Source organism: Equus quagga, chromosome 12, assembly GCF_021613505.1.
Source record: "Equus quagga isolate Etosha38 chromosome 12, UCLA_HA_Equagga_1.0, whole genome shotgun sequence".
In the NCBI taxonomy this organism is placed as follows: domain Eukaryota; kingdom Metazoa; phylum Chordata; class Mammalia; order Perissodactyla; family Equidae; genus Equus; species Equus quagga.
The window spans coordinates 99,843,667-99,861,561 of record NC_060278.1 but is presented as its reverse complement, the minus strand read 5'-3'; the positions used below and the strand labels follow the sequence as shown (position 1 = coordinate 99,861,561).

At 44.8% G+C, this 17,895-nt stretch overlaps 1 protein-coding gene across 1 annotated transcript in view; it reads left to right on the top strand.

Annotated features, from left to right (window-relative positions):
- The first annotated feature begins 5,128 nt into the window (after positions 1 to 5,128).
- Positions 5,129 to 17,895, top strand: part of B4GALT5 (beta-1,4-galactosyltransferase 5) — a 39,164-nt gene continuing 26,397 nt past the window's right edge. The window contains exon 1 of the mRNA XM_046679160.1: positions 5,129 to 5,336. Coding sequence (XP_046535116.1) covers positions 5,243 to 5,336 — 94 coding nt within the window. The 5' untranslated portion in view covers positions 5,129 to 5,242. The remainder of the gene's footprint in view (positions 5,337 to 17,895) is intronic.

Here is a 17,895-nt window from a genome sequence, read left to right as displayed (position 1 = left end):
GCCCCGTAATGGTTACAAGAGTCAGTGGGGTCTTCACCGTTAGCTGGCCTGCTGTGAATTGCGAGCTGGGTCACTTGCTCACCTGTCACCTGTTCTGGGGTTGAGAAGACAGACTCGTGATTTCTAGGTGACAGTAACTGTGCCAGCATGTGTGTGAGTCTGTTTTCGTTGTGTTCTGACGCAGGCAGCCTTTAAGCTGACAGGAGCAAATTGACAGAGAAAGCCACTCAGAGAATGTAAATAACCATTGGGAATTTAAGGTGGGAAGGGCATAAAGAGATCAGAATTAGGGCTAAAACTAAGGGTTAAAGGAGAAGGAGCCGCTTAGAAGAAAAATGACTTAGAGTGGACGTTTCTGAACGGTTTGACATGGCCAAAAATGACTTAAGCTGTTTGCTACTCTCTCTCTTTACTCTGCAGACATTTTCCTGTTTTCCAAATCATTCTGCTTTGATGCCAGGGCTCTTATTAATAATGCATGGCTTTTTTATGGTACTCCCTTCCCATCTGCTTTCAGGGGCTGAGTCAGAGAAGATGGTTACGGCAGCCGCTCACGCCAGCGAGAGGAGAAACCCCTCTGCAGGCTCAGATGCTGCCCTTTTTCTTGCCATGGATCTTGTAGCAAGCTTTTCACCTTAATTACTCTAAAGCTTCGCTCAGAGGATGCTTTTTTTTTTTTTCTCTCCAAGACTAAGGCTTTAAAACCTATCCATAAATGTCTGTGACATGAGGTTTTTGAGAGCTTTTAAAAGTAGATTTGAGGGGGCCAGCCCTGTGGCGCAGTGGTTAAGTGTGAACGAACTGCTTCTCAGTGGCCCGGGGTTTGCCGGTTTGGATCCCAGGTGTGGACATGGCACCACTTGGCACGCCATGCTGTGGTAGTCGTCACACATATGAAGCAGAGGAAGAGGGGCACAGATGTTAGCTCAGGGCCAGGCTTCCTCAGCAAAAAAAAGGAGGACTGGCAGCAGTTAGCTCAGGGCTAATCTTCCTCAAAAAAAAAAAAAAGTAGATCTGAAAAAAGGAAAAGAAAAGTTGATCTGAATGTTAGTATAAATTGCATTCGATTTCTGGGACAATAGCTGTTATTTCCCCATTTTTCTAGCTGTTGTCTGGATATGTCACTTCTGCGTCCCCAATTTCTGTTTCGTGAAATTTAAAACGGTATTTTCACATTACCTTTTTGATAGGCAGCTGCGAGGAGTCAGATGCGGGGGCCAAGTCAGTAATGGTTCCGCGAGCGCCAGGGTCCAGGCTTGGCTCCGGCCTTCTTCTCCCCCACCCCCGCCAGCCTGCAGCTTTCTGGACGGCCGCTCAGAGTCTGACCTCCGAGAGCTCGGCAGCTGCCGTCCCTGCCGCTTTCAGATACAGGTCTGTCTGGGCCACAGAGTTTTTCATTTTCTGGTTGGTTAGGAAATACTGTGTTATGAGAGGCCCTGGGAGAAAACAGGCATCTTTGAAGCCACTGCATCTGTGGTGTGAGCTGAGGGGACGCCCGCCGCACCTGCTGAAGCTCCTGGTGGGGACGGTAACACGGAGAAGGTGCTGCTGGGCCTGTGACGAGCGTCGCAGCCTCTTGCTAACGTCTGCCTGTAAACCACGACCCATCTTAACAAACTTGTTGAGTCGCGTCACTAACGTGCTGTGGTGTGTTTTGAGTGCTTAACTCAGGATCTTCTCAGAGTGACAGTCTTCATTGTCAGCAGGGGTTTTAAAGGTAGCTTAGGAACTATTTACCTGTCTTCACATTCGGAATAGTGATATGGGTAAAAATAATGATTGTATGGGAACTTGTAATATCTTCACAGTTTTTCTGTAAATCTAGTTATTCTGAAAAAAAGGCTTATACAAATAATAATGACTATGAATTACCTAAGGCCCACTCTGTTCTAATCACCAAATTCCGGCTCTGACATTTCTTGTTTCTGACCCTCACAAGACGGTGAGAAGGTGTCGTGAGCTCAAGACACACAGCTGAGGTGTCGTGAGCTCAAGACACACAGCTGAGCAGGGTCCGAGACTCAGCCCTCGGTCTGAGCTCAGAGAAAGACTCCTTCTACCCCACGTCACTCCCTCTCTGTTCCCTGGGGCATGAGGGTAAAAGGCGGGGGGTGGGGATAGATTTGAACAGGTGGCCCTTCAGTGTGTCACTCAGGTGCACACACACGCCTTGATTTCTTTCTGTTATAGCATCAGTAATAGCGTGTCGCACTTATTGATCTGCACACTGGTGTTCTTGGGGTGTGGCCTCTGTCAACTTTTTCTTTCTCAATTAAAATAAATTCTGAGCTAACTCAGAGTGCTAACCATATATGAGGCCCCGGTCTCAGAGCTTTGCACGTGTTGCTTCTCTTCCTGACCCAATGAGGTAGGCGCTATTATTTTTCTCCATGTGACAAAGCCACTCCTCGAGTCCAGGGAATCTCATTCTGGAGGCCAGGCTCTTCGTCACTAAGCTGTCATCCCATTTTAATGTCTTTGGATCCTCATTGCTTTATGGTAGACACTCACAGGTTAATAGATGGTTAGATTATTAATGAATATAGAAGCAACTCCTTTGAGGGGAGAAATGATGAAATTCTGATTTTATAAAGTGTTTTACCTTTTCAGTTAGATCAGAGGGCATAAACTCAATCTGTCAGGACTAGGCAGGCCTTCATGAGAATTAGGGTCAACTAAAAAGATTGTGTTCTGTTAAAAGGAGACAGCCACTAGGCTACTCAGAGCCTGATGATTGCATCAAAGTGGGAATTGTCTCTCCGTTTTTGTTAGATCTTCCAATATTTCAAGAGAATCTAGAAATCCGGATTTTCATGTGACATCATAATAATAGCAAACATTTAAATAAATATAGTGCTTATTATATTCCAGGCTTTATTCTTACTGTTTTACAAATACGTTAATTCACTTAATCCTAAATGAGGTAGGGATATTGTTATCCCCATTTTATGGATGTAGAAACTGAGGCACAGAATGCTTAAGTATGTGCCCAAGGTCATTCAGCCAACTAGGATTTAACCCTATGCTGTTCTGCAAAGTTGATGCTGTTAACCACCAAACTATTTCTCTTGTAGTTAATTCACAGTTTAAAGATAAAGGGAAAACCAGAAGACACCTGATAGGCCAAACAAAACACATTTGCCTGTAGATTTGCAGCTTCTCATCTGAACATTACCTGTTTGTGAGATCAGAACAATTTACTTCTAGCATGACTACTTCATTAATCTTTTTTAGTTGAGAATTTTTATCTACTGTATGCAAGCTTACTCCACCCTTCCATATCATTTCTCTGTATCTTTGTTTTTCTCTTACAAAGGAATATAAAGTCATGTGGAATTCAAGGATAACAGACATGTGATCTTAAAAAGTCAGAAGTGCTGGATAATCCTCCCCTTTTCCTCCAAGTAACTGCTGCTCAATAGCTGGGTGCCTTTTCTCCTAAACATACACTAATGTGTTACTGGTTTCTGACTTCATTTCAGGTGTGTTAGTGATGTTAAATGTCACAATTGTATTTGTTAAGCTCTCTGCCTGTCGTCAGGCTGGGTTGTTACTTTACTTGGCAAATTGAAAACCTGGAGTTCTTGAAAATTGGACCTTCAGGTTTCTTTGATGTTCTCGATTGTGGGGCAGAGAATTTACTATCCTCCTTCCATCTTTGATTTTTCTCGCATGATACAATTTTCTTCTTTTAAATATTACTCATAAAAACTAGAGTTGCCAATTTTGTTAGCACAGGGTTGGTTTGTTTTTCGCTGACATACCATTTCTTTAACCTACTTCATCAAAACAGAAGTTTTTTTCTCTAGTGTTGGTCATTTCAGCTAAGAAGGTGGGATGAGGGGCCAGCCCCGTGGCCAAGTAGTTAAGTTCGTGCGCTCTGCTTCAGTGGCCCAGGGTTTCACCGGTTCGGATCCTGGGTGCAGACATGGCACCACTAGTCAGGCCATGCTGAGATGGCATCCCACGTGCCACAACTAGAAGGATTAACAACTAAAAAAATACGCGACTGTGTACTTGGGGGCTTTGGGGCGAAGGAGGAAAAATAAAAATCTTTAAAAAACAAAAAAAAGAAGGTGGGATGAAAAACAATAATTAAATACTGGCATAGAATAACAAGATAGGCATAAATTGTCAACTTCTGAAGATTTAAAAATAAACTTCAGTAGGATATAAATAAATTACAGGCTATAGCTTGAAACAGACTTCAAATTGTGAGCACATATGGTATTTATTACTTAATTGAAACTCTATACTGGTGTTTTTGGTGGGGTTTTTTTTTTTTTTTTTTTTTGATGAGGAAGATTGGCCCCGAACTAACATCTGTTGCCAATCTTTGTCTTTGTGCTTGAGGAAGATTGGCCCTCAGCTAACACCCATGCCAACCTTCCTCTCATGTATATGTGGGACGCCACCACAGCATGGCTTGGTGTGAACCCAAGATCTGAACCTGTGAACCCCAGGCCGCTGAAGTGGAGCTGGCAAAGGTAACCACTAGGCCACCAGGCCGGCCCCCTGGTGTTTGATTTTTTGATTGAGAAATTTATCTTTAGCTTAGGAGGTACCTGTCTGTATTTAGAATGTGTTGTAAACCAAAATTGTATTTTCAGATGATTTTTAAGTACGCATCGTATTTTTTCCCATCTTTTTTGTTAATCATTTGATCCCGCCCCCCGTTAGAGTAGAAATCCGGGATTTTTGCCTTAGGCTCACTAACTACACCACGCGTACTCTTTCAGCTATATTTAACAGGTATTTAGTGGGCTGCCGCTGTGTGCCAGGCGCTGTTCTAGGCCTGGGATATGTGAATAAGACAGAAGATTCTCTGCCTCCACGGAGCTGACATTCTAGTGCATAGGGGTCACGTCAGACAAAAAAAGAAAACTTTGTATCATATTGGGTGATTAGTGATTTGGAGAAATATAAGCAGAGAAGGGGAGAAGCATGGGTATGTGGTTTTGGGGGGTCGGGGTTGCAACTTTGAATACAGTGTGCCTCGGGAAGGTGTCGCTGAAGTGACAGCGCGGGAAAGACTTTGAGGAGCTGCACACGCCTTGCAGTGTCCGGGGAGGGCAGCCAGCCTGGCCTTAAGGCGGGAGCGAGGGAGGCGAGAGCAGACAGATGCCGCCAGAGGCGTGAGGATGGGGTGGGACCGTTAGGAGCAGGGCCAGCTGTGTCAGTGTTTCAGGCTCTGCAGTCTCTGTCGCAGCAGCTCCGCTCGCCTCACAGCCCGGGGCCGCACATGGGTGCGGCGGGCTTGAGCCTGCTCCCTGCGCAGAACGGGCGGTGGGCAGGGGGTGGACCCCCAGCCTGGCCAACTCCTCGTCTGGAGCCTGGTAGGCCATTGTCCAGAGTGTGACTTACTCAGAGCGAGGTCCTGTGACTTCTGTTTTGAAAGGATGTGGCCGGCTGCCCGGTGGAGCGGGACTCCGAAGGGCTGCGGGGAGGGCAGAGCTGCCGGTCCCCAGGCCGCGACCCCGTCAGCAGGCCCGTGGCGGGGGGACAGTGCCATGGTTGGGGACAAGTTCAGTTAGGGACGCCCGGCGGACAGCCCGGCGGGTGTCGAGGATGCCGCTGGCGTACAGACGTCCGGGTGGGACTCACCCGTGGGGGGTCTTCGGCGGACCTGGGTCTGCAAGGTCCCGAGACCGCCCAGGGAGTGCCAGCCGCTGTGGCCCTCGGGCTGGACCCTGGCCCTCTGGGAGTGTTGACTCTTCCGACTCTGCAGAACCGCCGTGCCCCTTGCGTTAGATTTATCAGGAACCACCTGTCGTCTTAAGTTATAATTCTAGTTTTTACACACAGGTTTTGTTATCGTGGTAAAATATGCATAAGAAAATTTACCATTATAGCCATTTTAAATGTACAATCCAGTGGCAGTAAGTACATTCACGACATTGTGCACCCGTCAGCACTGCCCATTTCCAGAACTTTCTCATCACCCGAACAGAAACTGCTCTCATTAAACAGCAGCTCCCGTGTCCCCTTTCCTCTGGCCCTTGGCAGTCAGATTTCTGCTTTCTGTCTGTGTGAATTTGTCTAATCTAGGTACCTCAGGTAAGTGGAGTCATACAATATTTGCTCTTTTGTGTCTGGCTTGTTTCACTCAGCGTCAGGTTTTCAGGGTTTGTCCATGTTACAGCATGTGTCAGTGCTTTGATTATTTTTTTTAAAACTTCTTTGAATAACTAATAGAAGCCTCATATCGAATCTTATTTCTAAGAGGAATTCTTTGCTACAGAGAGGTCTCGATCCCTCAGCCTTGTGTTCTAGACGCTCGTGGTCTCCGTGTCTGGAAAGCTGTAAGAGGCCATGGAAGGACTTCTTCGGCCCATGCAGCCCCCTTTCTTATTTGTGCAGCTAGTGAAATAATGCCACTTATATGGATGATTTACTCTCTAACGTGATGCGATGGATTTTCTGATATCATATTGCATTTTTAATCAAAGGATAAGCTTGTCTCATTTGAAATAGATAGAAAACCTGAGAAAGTGATGTCTTAAAGGTAGCAATCAGGTCGGAATAGATTCCTCCTGGAAATGAGGGAGGGGTATTTTGCAGCGGTTGTGGTGCCGTCCGCCATACGTCCTGAGTGACCTCTTCACTCTTTGCCCGATAACAGCAGTATTTATGGCCGTGAGCGCAGTGAGGGACAGCCTGCTCTGCCCCGGGCTTCAGGAGTTCAGTCCCCTGACGTCTCAGCTGACACGTGAACAAGGCGTCGTTTGTTTAACCAACCTTCGGTCTCAGCCGCAGGCCCAGTGACGGTCTTGACTGTGGTGGCAGACCTGTGGAAGGACAGAATGAAAATTGATTTTTAGCTTCAGTTCAGGGCTGGCAATTGCAAAAAAATAAAAATGAACCTTTGTTAGTTAAAGGAAAACAAACTGAGGAAAAGAAAATTAGAGGCGAGAGGTTATTTTCAAGGTGCAGCCCCCTCTTCAGTAGACCTTTCAGGTCATTAGACCTTTCAGGTCATTTCCCATCGCTCAGTGAGTCATCCAGCCGTGCTGAAAACAGCATGATGAGTTGAAAAGGAAGATCGGAGTATCCATTGTTCTCTCCTTTGAGTTATGGTTAGCTTTGGGTCTTGGCCCTAGGTTTTAAAATTTTTCTTTTTTCTATAAAATCATCTAGTGGGCAAGGGATTAAATTAGTATGTCTGGGAGGTTGGAGGAGGCCTTGCTTTGGGCTCCAGGAACCCTGAGAACTTTTCGTTTTTGCCCCTGTTCTCAGTAACAGCGATAACAATGTCTGTATTGAAGTGCACATGGAGCCCAGGATCTCCAGGGTCTTAGTAGCCAGGCCGGTGAGCTTTTAAGCCAGATCAAAGCAATAATTGACCCTCAGCTTGTTTTTCTATAAAATGGAAATAATGCTACATCCTAATCACAATTAATTGAAACCCCTTAATTCTTAGTTTTCCTCTTGATTGAGGCTCGTGCAAGGAGGAAGTTTGAGAAGAGTGTGTCCTTGTTATGTATCTGTCTCACTTTGTCCTCCCAAAGACCCTGTGGACTCCTGGATGGCTTCCAGGCTCAGTGATTCTATATCTTATCAAGCAGGCATTGGTAGGCTTTTTTCAAGACCTCATGGCCAGCTGATTACAAGTCTTGCCCTTCAGAGGCAGCACCCGTGCTGGTGGGCGTATCCAGCTAAGGACTCATGGCTGGTGCCTTGCTTGTGGCTGCAGTAGCAAGGCCACCTGCATTCTCTGAAGAGGAGCTGAGTAAACTCAGAAAAGGGCCTACACTCTTGTCCAGCCAAATTATTGTCCAGCTCTCCTGGACTGTAAATGATGCTGTGAGATGCATTCAATCCTATTTGAGTTCCAGTGTTGATTCTGCTTTTCTGTCTTGATTCTCTTGAGCTGTCTCTGGGAAATTAGTAGCCAAGTTGGCCCTCAACCTTTAATTTAGCCCAGAGCCTTAGGCTATATCTGATTGGCATATCAGGAGGGTAAGATCCAGGCCCACTTCCAATGTCATCTGATTCTCTACCTTTCCATTTTCCTCTGCCCTGGAGAAATAAAATTTGTTTACTCTGTGTCCTAAAGTGGGGAATGTATTTTAGAGCACATGCTAACATAAAACTTAAAAGGTATTTCATCTATCACATTAGCCAAATCCATTTGTAATTTTGGAGGGTAAGACTCTTATATTGTCTTGCGTTATGGTTGTATTTAATTTTTGTTTTATCCATTCACCTGCATAATAAGACAGCCGTTTCCGCTCTTTCCCTGTGCAGACAGCTGTACTTCAGAAATCAGCAGTGGGTGGAATAGAACCAAAGAAGCCTTTCTTTAGCATAATCACCAACAAGCGTTTGCACCTAGAATTTGACATCAGAGATCAGTGTGTTTACAGTCTAAATGGTGTGAAAGGGGATAAAAAATAGAAATAGTAGTGCACTTTAGCCGTTGTTGAAGTTGTCGGTGGCTTAAGGAACAGTGCTGTCCTGGACATGCTGCTTTGGGGAAATGAGCGGAGGTGTGGTGCTGAAGCGGAGCCGGGCGGTGGGAGGAGATGAGAGGAGCATTTTACCAAATGCAGTATCTGTGGCGTCACCTTAGGACCAGACTTTTGGGAGGAGATTACTCCTCCCTCCCAGTGAGAAGACTTCTCACCCTCAAGATGAACCTGTGCTTTGTACGATAGGTGGTGTAGTTCTGGCGGTCTTTGAAGCCCTGTGGATTCCTTTCTAGCCCGTGCTCCCCAGGTGCCATCAGAAGGTTGTAGTGCTCTCTGGCTAGCACTCTAAGGTTCTTCTGAAAAGGCTGCAGAAATGCCCCAGGGAACAAAGAAGTCAGGGAGGCTGTAACACCTTTTGAAAGACGGGCACACACACGTCATAGGGTGGTTTGGGAATGCCCCAGTCCTGTGTTTTTGGAAGGATGATGCCTTTATGTAGGTAGAGGAATACAGACGTGATTCTCTGCTTCTCAGGGTGACTCCCCTTCGTGACTCCCAGAAAGCAGAGGTGCGAGTCATCTTAAGCACAGAGTATGAATGCCATTTAACCTTGTTCTTTTAAAGAGTGAAAACTGTTGCTGTGTAGTTTTCCCCTCTCCTCCCCCACGATGGACCAGGACAGACTGGTCACTGTCTTCTGTCCCGTTGTGCTTCCTGCCGCAGCTTCCTAGTTTTGCACCTTCCTGAGCTGGTCCCGGATGGTAAGGCCCACAGACCTCACAGCCACTGCACAACTGCAGGTGCAAGAAGTGTTGCCCGTGAGAGCAATGGGACGTTAAAGAAGGAAGAGATCAGTGGGCAGGTCCATTTGCTCTGCGTCCTGAAGGTGCTCATTCATTCTTCTCGCTCTCTCTCTTTTTTTTTTTTTTGACAAAGTTAGTATAGTCTTTGATCAATAGCTTAACTTCATCTCCGCTTTTATTACCGCTCCCAGAATAAATTATTTAGCACAGATGCAGACATAATCTCATAAAATTACTTAGTGTTTGTGTCCTGCTGTGAGCATCATTTTCTGGAGTGTGCTGTACTCCAACCACAAATTAGCAAAAGACGCTTCAAGAAGATCTTTCTGTGGATTCATTTAGAGGGAGCGTTGGGATAAAAGGTTATAGTTGGTGCTACCTGATGTTTTTTTTCTTTTAGGTGAATTTTCCTTTTATTGTTATATAGTTCACAGCTTTCCTAGAACAATGTATTTTTTTAAATTCACTTTTTACCTGATAATATTTTCATGCCTCAGAAATTTGTCGGTTGCCCCACTGGTGGGCTGAGTTTGATGAGCAGGGATCCAGAAGGTGCCAGGCTGTGTCTGGGGAGCAGGAGTTGGGCTGGGGGAGAGGCAGTAATAGAACCCGCATCTGGAGCCCCAGGGCCTGCAGTTGTTTGAGTTTAAGCAGTGGGTGTAATTTAGGGTGCCCTCCTGGGTTCGTGACCCTGCTGGAGGGGTGAAGTCACTCACTCACCCCATAATGATTTGCCAGATTGTTGAAGTAAAGTCTAGAGCTGGAAATTTTGCTCCTTTTTAGCAGTGATCTAACTGTGAAAAGCACAGATGGCTACTGACAGTTTACGAATGTTAGGCATTTGCTGGTTTTAAAAATAGCTGTGAGAAGGGAAAACCAAGGTGAGAAGAGAGACTGAAAATCGGATAGCCACGTTAGGTTTGGGATCTTCAGACAGCAGAGGAAATGAAACAGAATACAGGCGTGCTGACTCCGCTCAGGTCATTGGCCTGGCGCGTGTTTTCCCTGTGTGCTGAGCCCCTGGTGCATTGATTGTAATGGGTTATTGGGCAGAGGCATCTGCTCACAAACCCACAGGGTCCTAAGCAGCTTGGACCCTCGAGAGTCTAGTTGTTGGGCATAGTGGGAAAGGTTAATTGGCCTCTGAGTGAGCTAGGAGTAATGCTGCTAGAATTCTTATCCCTTGATAAACTTACTCCCTCTGGCAGTCTTGTTAATATTTAAAAATAAAGTGCTAAATCTATTACAAAGCACCGTAATTTAATTTTTGTGGCATTTCAGTCCTCTGTGGTTGCCGGCAGAGGGTCAGTGTCATAAGGTCTTTGGGCCTACCGAGTTTTAACTCTTAGCCTCTGCAGTTTTTCTAGTGTGGGGTGTGCAGGCCTGGGGAGTGAGTTTTGTCTGAGAGCAAGGCCAATGTCAGGACTGAGTCATTTTTCTGCTGGTGAACCTACAGGGTAATTGAAGAGAGCTGCAAACAGGCCAGCCGTCAGAATGCTGGTGTAGAGGGAAAGGGACGCACAGCGGGGCTTGGGCTTCGCTGGACTCCTTCCCTCACCTCCCCGTTCATCCGGAGCTCATGCTTTTGTTAGGATAGTCACTTTTTCCTAGGAATTTTTCCTTCTCTTCATCCTGGGATTTATGTCTTTAAGTTCCGGACAATAGGAGCAGCATTGTCGGAGCTCTTGGCTGATTCCAGAGAATCGCTGATGTCCATGTTGCTGGAATTGGGGAGTGGCAAGATCTGAAATTGCAGAGGCGGGGGGCCAGGTTTTATGGGCTCTTTCTGAGTCACGCTAAGCATGAGGAATTTGAACTTGACCTTGAAGGCAGTGGAAAGCCATTCAAAGATTAAGTGAGGGAACAGGAAGATTTATTTATAATTTCTCTTCAGCTCTCCTATGAAACTATAGGTAAAGAGTAAATGCAATTCTTGGTTCCAAAAACAAAATATTTTTTTTTGTCTTAGAATAGCTGCTGAATGCTTTAGCTTCTTATGTGAACGTTATTAGAGTATTTACTCCCTGTTATAATTTTTAACCCTTTTACAGGAATTCTTAGTTTAGTGTTGGTATACTTTAATTTAGATTTAGTTGGCAATTTAGATAAATCCAAAATCAAACTTCTCCCTCAACTTATTATGAAGAAATCAAACATACAGAGAAGTTAAAAGAATAACAGTGAACATATTACCCTCTATCTAGAGGCCACAGCTAGTACCCTTTTGCTTTATTTATTTTAACTCTAGCTTTCTTTTTTCCCTCTGAGCCATGTGAAATTAAATTGTACATAGATATCAAGATATTTAACCTGTAAATACATCAACATGCATCTGTTAATAAAATAAGCATATTCTCCTATATAAGCACAATACTGTTATTGCAACTAAGAAAATTAACGGTGCTTTCACACTATCTTCTAATATCCAGTCCATATCCACATTTCCCCAGTCATGCTCTAAGTGTTATTTCTAGCCACACTCCCCCAAAATCTCATATTGTATTTGATTATGTCTCTGGTCTCAGTCTGTAGCCGCCTTCCTGCCCTACCTTCCCCCCATTAGAGTAAGCTTTTGAAGAGTCCAGGCCAGTTATTTTATAGAATGTCCTCCATCCTGGAATTGCCTGGTGTCAGTGTTCCTTAATCCCCTGTGTTTTTAGAAGCTGGAAGACAGTTGTAAAAGCCTGATTAGATTACGTTAAAAGGTTTTGGCAAGAATGCTCTGAAGGCCGTGTGAGCTTCTTCCCATGTTACTGATGCCCGGTTTGACCCGTTGGTCGAGTGGAGCCTGTCCGATCTCTGCACTGTACATGTACATCTCCCCTCTGCAGTCGAGTCGTCTGGGGGCAGAATTTGTTTTTTTCGGGTTTTTACAGGTTGTGACCATGCATTACGCTTTCCACCATTCCCCTCAATCAGGCTGGTCCCTCTGTTTCTGTGGACTTGGTGGGTCTTGCGTTGCTGTAACAGTGAGCGTCACTTATCAAAAGAAAGAGAAGTTAATGTCTGATCCTTCTGGATCAGGCGAAAGACGCAGCGACATAACAGAGACAGAAAATGAGTCCGGCATCCCGTGTGGCTCAGAGGAGCCCTTCTAGGACCACAATCTGATCTTTGCTAAAGACAGCCGTCTGGTCTGGTCTGGAGGAAGGGTTTCATACCACAGGGTGTCGGGGAACACCTGTTTCGCTAAGAGTCAAGACATTTTCAAGTGCTTGTTCTGGTAATTTTTGCCTTTCTATGGAAATCGTGGCTCTGATATCATGTGTTTAACAATTGGAGTGTTAATATCAGTTGGAATGATGCCTTCTGGAAACACTTAAATTCTCAAAGAGTAGGTAACCCTATTAGTCTGTTACCATCTTCCAGGCTAATAATAATATGATTATAATATATTATCCCCATAGGACATGGAGAATAATCTCCTTTCCAAAAGAGGATCCCGAGGGAGACTAGAGAACCATCTATGTAAGAATACTTGGGATTGTAGGCTAGAGAGAGGAAAAGGGCTCTGCACAGTGATAGCTAGAAGCACCAGAAGTTTTAGGATAGTTATGACTCATTTGGGGGTAGGCGAAGGTGGAAAAATGCTTTGGAACTGGGGAAGTTATTTGGGTCACAAGGGGAGAACCCTTAATAAGGCACAAGCTCTGGTTGTGTCCTTGTGCTCCCCCCCCCCAATATAAAAACGTATGATCATTGTTTTACAAAATGAAAGAAAGAAAAGACAGTGTCCTAAGGTGGCGTTCCTAGAGTGTGCTCATAAATATTAAATAGGTACTGCATGAAAAAGGCTTTCTCAGTAACTCTGGAAACTTTGGAATTTTGGGTGAGTTCAAACAGATTTTTTTGCTGTCAGAATTTTCACTCTTGGACCAGAGAGCCTCTTTATCATACGAGAGTTTTTCTGATGGTCATGGAAATGCTTAATTGTAATAAAGAAAAGGAAGTGCAGACGACCCATAATCCTACTAAGCAGAGATGGCGCTGTGAACATCTTGATGTACAGTTTCTGAAGTTGTTTTATCCCTGTGTTTTCCTCTGTGTCTTTTTCTTCAACACAAATGTGGTGTACTGTAGACATTGTTATATGATAGGATTTCTTAAATGAAATAATGATTGCTTAGTTTTCCATGGTATGACTTTGCCATAATTGTTTTCCCTAGTCCCTTTTGTTGCACATTTAGATGGGTTTGTGGTTTGCTTTTCTAAATGCTAAGATAAACATCCTTCAGCGTGCTTCTTGTTTGTCCAGTTCTTTCTTTGTGATGAATGCCTGGAAGTGGGCACTGCTCCCTTGGCGAGTATGAACATTCCACTTTGACACAGATTGCAGGTTGCCCTCTATGGGTTATTCCGCTTCTGCTGCCTTCAGCAAGGTGCCGAAGTTTCTGTTTTCCCACATCCTCACCAACATTCATTATTATCAGCCTTTTGAGTCTCTTAGACAAGCAACTTCTAGCTTCATCTTAAAATCTTGTTACACATTCGCAAAGGGATAGAAAAAGCTTAGTTGTAGGCAGATACATTTCAGAGTTGAAGAAATTCACCCCTTTCCTATAGAATTGCATTCTTTTAAATCAGCACTAAAAGGCTGTTTTTCAGCATGGTAAGAGAGGAAGAGAGGAAATGTAAAGAATTAGCAGCCCTTTTATGACCTTGTTTGCTCTAGGTAGCCCCAGTGTAACTTCCGGACCAGGTGTACAGAGAAGGGGGCGGCTCTGGGAATGTGCTCCTCCTCCAAATTCAGCCACCACTTCCCAGCTGCATCGTGAAGATGCTGAGGCGCCCTTGTTCTGGAAAGGAAGGCCAACAGCGGAGGACAGTCAGACCCTGTCCCTCCGGGGAGGGAGGAGAGAGAAGGCAGACAGGTGTGAATCGGAGGTGTGCAGGCCCGTTTTCCAGAGGGAAGAGGAGAGAAAACAGTGAATTTATGGTTGTGGGAGTTAAATTGAAAGAGACTTTGCAGTGCAGTGACTCTCAAGGTCCAGAGACAAGGGAGAAGAATCAGAATGTACAGGGTTTTGTGTAATTTGTAAAAGCAGATTTAATATTTTATGATTTTATATTTTGAAAACATTGTGTAAATATAAACTAACGGCTTTATTTGCAGAAGATCTCCTGTGTATCGGTGTTGGGGATCGGGCTTGGTCGAAATGGTTGAGAAAACCACCTCCAGTTCAGTAATGCCATTGTACAGCCAGGCTGCCGAGGTCCAGAGGGGCCCACAGAGCCAGCCAGCGACAGGACGCACACCAGCGTTGTTGGCCACCTCAGTCCAGGGGTTTCCCTTCCACCTTTTTTACTTCGAAGGAAGGTTTCTTTGAGTCTCTTACCCTTGCCATCGTGTCTCTCATTTGTGCAGTGTAGATTGGCTCTACTCCCCAGAGACAGAAAACAAGAACACCTTGTCAATATGCAAATTCTTAGATTCTGTAGACACTTCTGGTTCTGAAAAGCTCTTCTGGGCTTCAAGGTAGGGAGGGCTTGAGGAGAATGTGGCAGCCATTCCTGGCAACCTTTCTAGAACAGAATGTTGGAGTGGGGGCCAGCTCGGTGGCACAGCAGTTAAGTTCACACGTTCCACTTCTCGGCGGCCTGGGGTTCGCCGGTTCGGATCCCGGGTGCAGACATGGCACCATTTGGCAAGCCATGCTATGGTAGGCATCCCGCATATAAAGCAGTGGAAGATGGGCATGGATGTTAGCTCAGGGCCAGTCTTCCTCAGCAAAAAGAGGAGGATTGGCAGCAGTTAGCTCAGGGCTAATCTTCCTCAAAAAAAAAAAAAAGAATGTTAGAGTGGAGGTAATTCAAGTATGGCAGCTACAGCTTTGTACACTGCCCCTCCCCCTCTCCATAAGCCTGACAAGCAAATAGAATTGAGAATGTTTTATTTATTAATGTCAGTTGTCATGTTAGATAAATTCAGTTGGGCTGGAGGAATCCTTTATTTTTTCCCAATTATATATTTAAAAAAAAAACTGTTGTGGATATAGAAGAAAGAAGGAAGAAGTCAGCTGTCATCACTGTTGCCCCCTAACACCTAAGCATGTTGGTGAATTCGCTTCTAGTCTTTTTCAGCCATCTGCACGTGCTTATTCTCTAGTGGTAATTACCGTAATATAGCAGGACTTCTTGCGTTGTCAGGAGTGTGATGCTATACAAGAGACTACACGCTCTTGTTCCGTACATTTGTTCTGTTTGTAAGATTCCATAGCTTTTACTGTTAAAGCTCTATAAGATTCTGTCGAGTGTATGTATCACTTTTAACTTTCTATTTTATTGTTGCTTTTGAGTTTTCCAAGTTTTTGCTTTTAGAAATAATTTAATAAAAAACTTTATGCATAGAACGTCCTCATCCTTGGGATAGTTTCCTTGAAATTGCTAAATCAGAGAATATGAGCGTTTTTATGGCTCTGTGTTAGATTTGCAGAATAGTTTTCCCGAAGGGTGATACCCCTTTACACTTAGACCAGCAGTTAGGCAAGTGTCAGTTTCACTGTGGCCTTTTCTGGCTCATAGAGTCTTTCTTGTGTGGTTGCAGAAAAATCAGTACACTTCCAACTTGAGAAAACCTCCACCAAATGGACATACCAGCATACTGTGTGCTGAGCTGGAATTCATTAACTTAGTCAATATCTACGTGTCTACGTATCAGACATTGTGGATGAAAAAAAGAAGACAGTCTGTACCCTTAAGAAGCTGACATCCTGCTGAAAGAGGCGTGCTCAGGTTTATAGGGTCGTGGATAGGAGTTTATGCATCAGTTGCGAAAGAGCCAGGGCTGTATAATCTTGAGGGTGGGGTGATGCCAGGAAAAGCTATGAAAAGAGCCATTAAAGCTTCATATGAGCAGGTGTCACCAGTGCACATTCATACAGAGGTGAGGTGCCATCTGCCTGGCAGGTGGGACAGAAAGGGGGAGAGGCGGGGAGGGCCTTCGTCGAGAGTCAGCTCCAGAGAACAGTGTTGCTCTGCTTGTCTGTGTCCCTAGCATGTTCCCATTGGTGACATCTCTACTCACCGTGACTTTACCCCCAGAGCAGGGCCAGGGTAGATGCAGACATTGGAACAGCGCCAGAAAGGTAATTTATAGTTCTCTCCAACCCCGGGTTCCGTGCGGGTTTGCAGTGCCGCTCTGGAGCGCCCTTGTTTGCTGAGCCTGTGCGTGTGTCTCTGAGGGCGGTAACTGGTCTTGCTGTTAAGGAGTTTTTGGGAAACAAGGCTGAAGCTTAGATCAGTTAAGTGATTACCACAGGCTGCTCAGCTAGTTAGTATCTGTTTAGGCAGCATTTTCATTTCTAATCTCAAATACAGTTTAATAGTTTGACGGATAATAGATTAACAGGTCAGTGGAAATGCTTATAGATATAGCTGTTAATTTTTACGACTTAGGTTGTTTTTTTTGATAGCTGGGAATAATTAGAGGGGGTGGGAAACATAACCTATGATTGACTTGGTGGTTTTTCTGCCTCAAATGGGAAGGACTAGGAAAGCAGAAGATTCATCAAATGAAATTTTTCTCCCAGAATAATTTTTGGGATTCCTTAGTCTCTTTAATTAATATCCCCCCCCAAGTTTTCTTTAAATACTTTTCGTGTGAAAATTTTCACACAGTTGCTCCAGAACATTAAAATAGATGTGCTAAAGGGTGTAAATTTATTGTCAAAATAATGCTTTACATGTTAAAAAAAACAAATAGCATTATTTTCTTTTTAAAATACATGTCACTGTGCACCAACCTTGGATCTGAATATCTCTCAGTGTATGGTATGAGTATCCAGCATTCTTTTTTTTGTTATTTTTTAAAGATTGGCACCTGAGCTAACAACGGTTCCAATCTTCTTTTTTTAAATTTTTTTGCTTTTTCTCTCCAAATCCCCCCAGTACATAGTTGCCTGTTTTAGTTGTGGGTCCTCCTACTTGTGGCATGTGGAACGCCGCCTCAGCGTGGCCTGACTGAGCAGTGTGCCATGTCTGCGCCCAGGATCTGAACCGATGAAACCCTGGGCTGCCGAAGTAGAGTGCATGAACTTAACCACCCGGCCACAGGGCCGGCCCCATCCAACATTTTAAGTAGATCTGCAAGGCAGCAATTCAGGATTCACAGTAGAGCTTCAAACTTAGAACACTTTGATAAAACTCAGTAAAACTTTAGGACATACCGTACTGCGTTATGAGCGTTGGCACCCACCACTGAAGTGGAATATTGGAAGCCAATCGTGTATAAGGTTGACAGTGAAGAGCAGACAAAAGGAATCTGAAAGCGAAGTGTGGGAATGGTGGCTTTGGATTCATGGAACTCCTGGGCATTGAGAGCCTGAGAGATGATAGATCGGTTAGAAACTTGGACTCTGGGGACAAAGACGTGAAGTCTTGGCTCCACGTGGTGACACTACTCATGCAAACCTCAGTCCCCTCATCTGGAAATGAAGGTGATAACCATGCTCGGTTTATGCGGGGATGACATGGTCACGCGTGTGGGTGTTTAGAGAGGCCCTGGCACATAGGGTCTCAGTGAGTGTGTGACTGCTGACAGGGATCCACCTCTGTCCAGGCAGAAGTGCATTCACTCCTTACAGAGTGCCTGTCGTGCAGAGCCGTGAACGCCGATAATCTCTGATTTTGGGAGCAGAGATCACTTAGTTTTCAGGTTCTGGTTTTTCTTGGAAAATATTGGT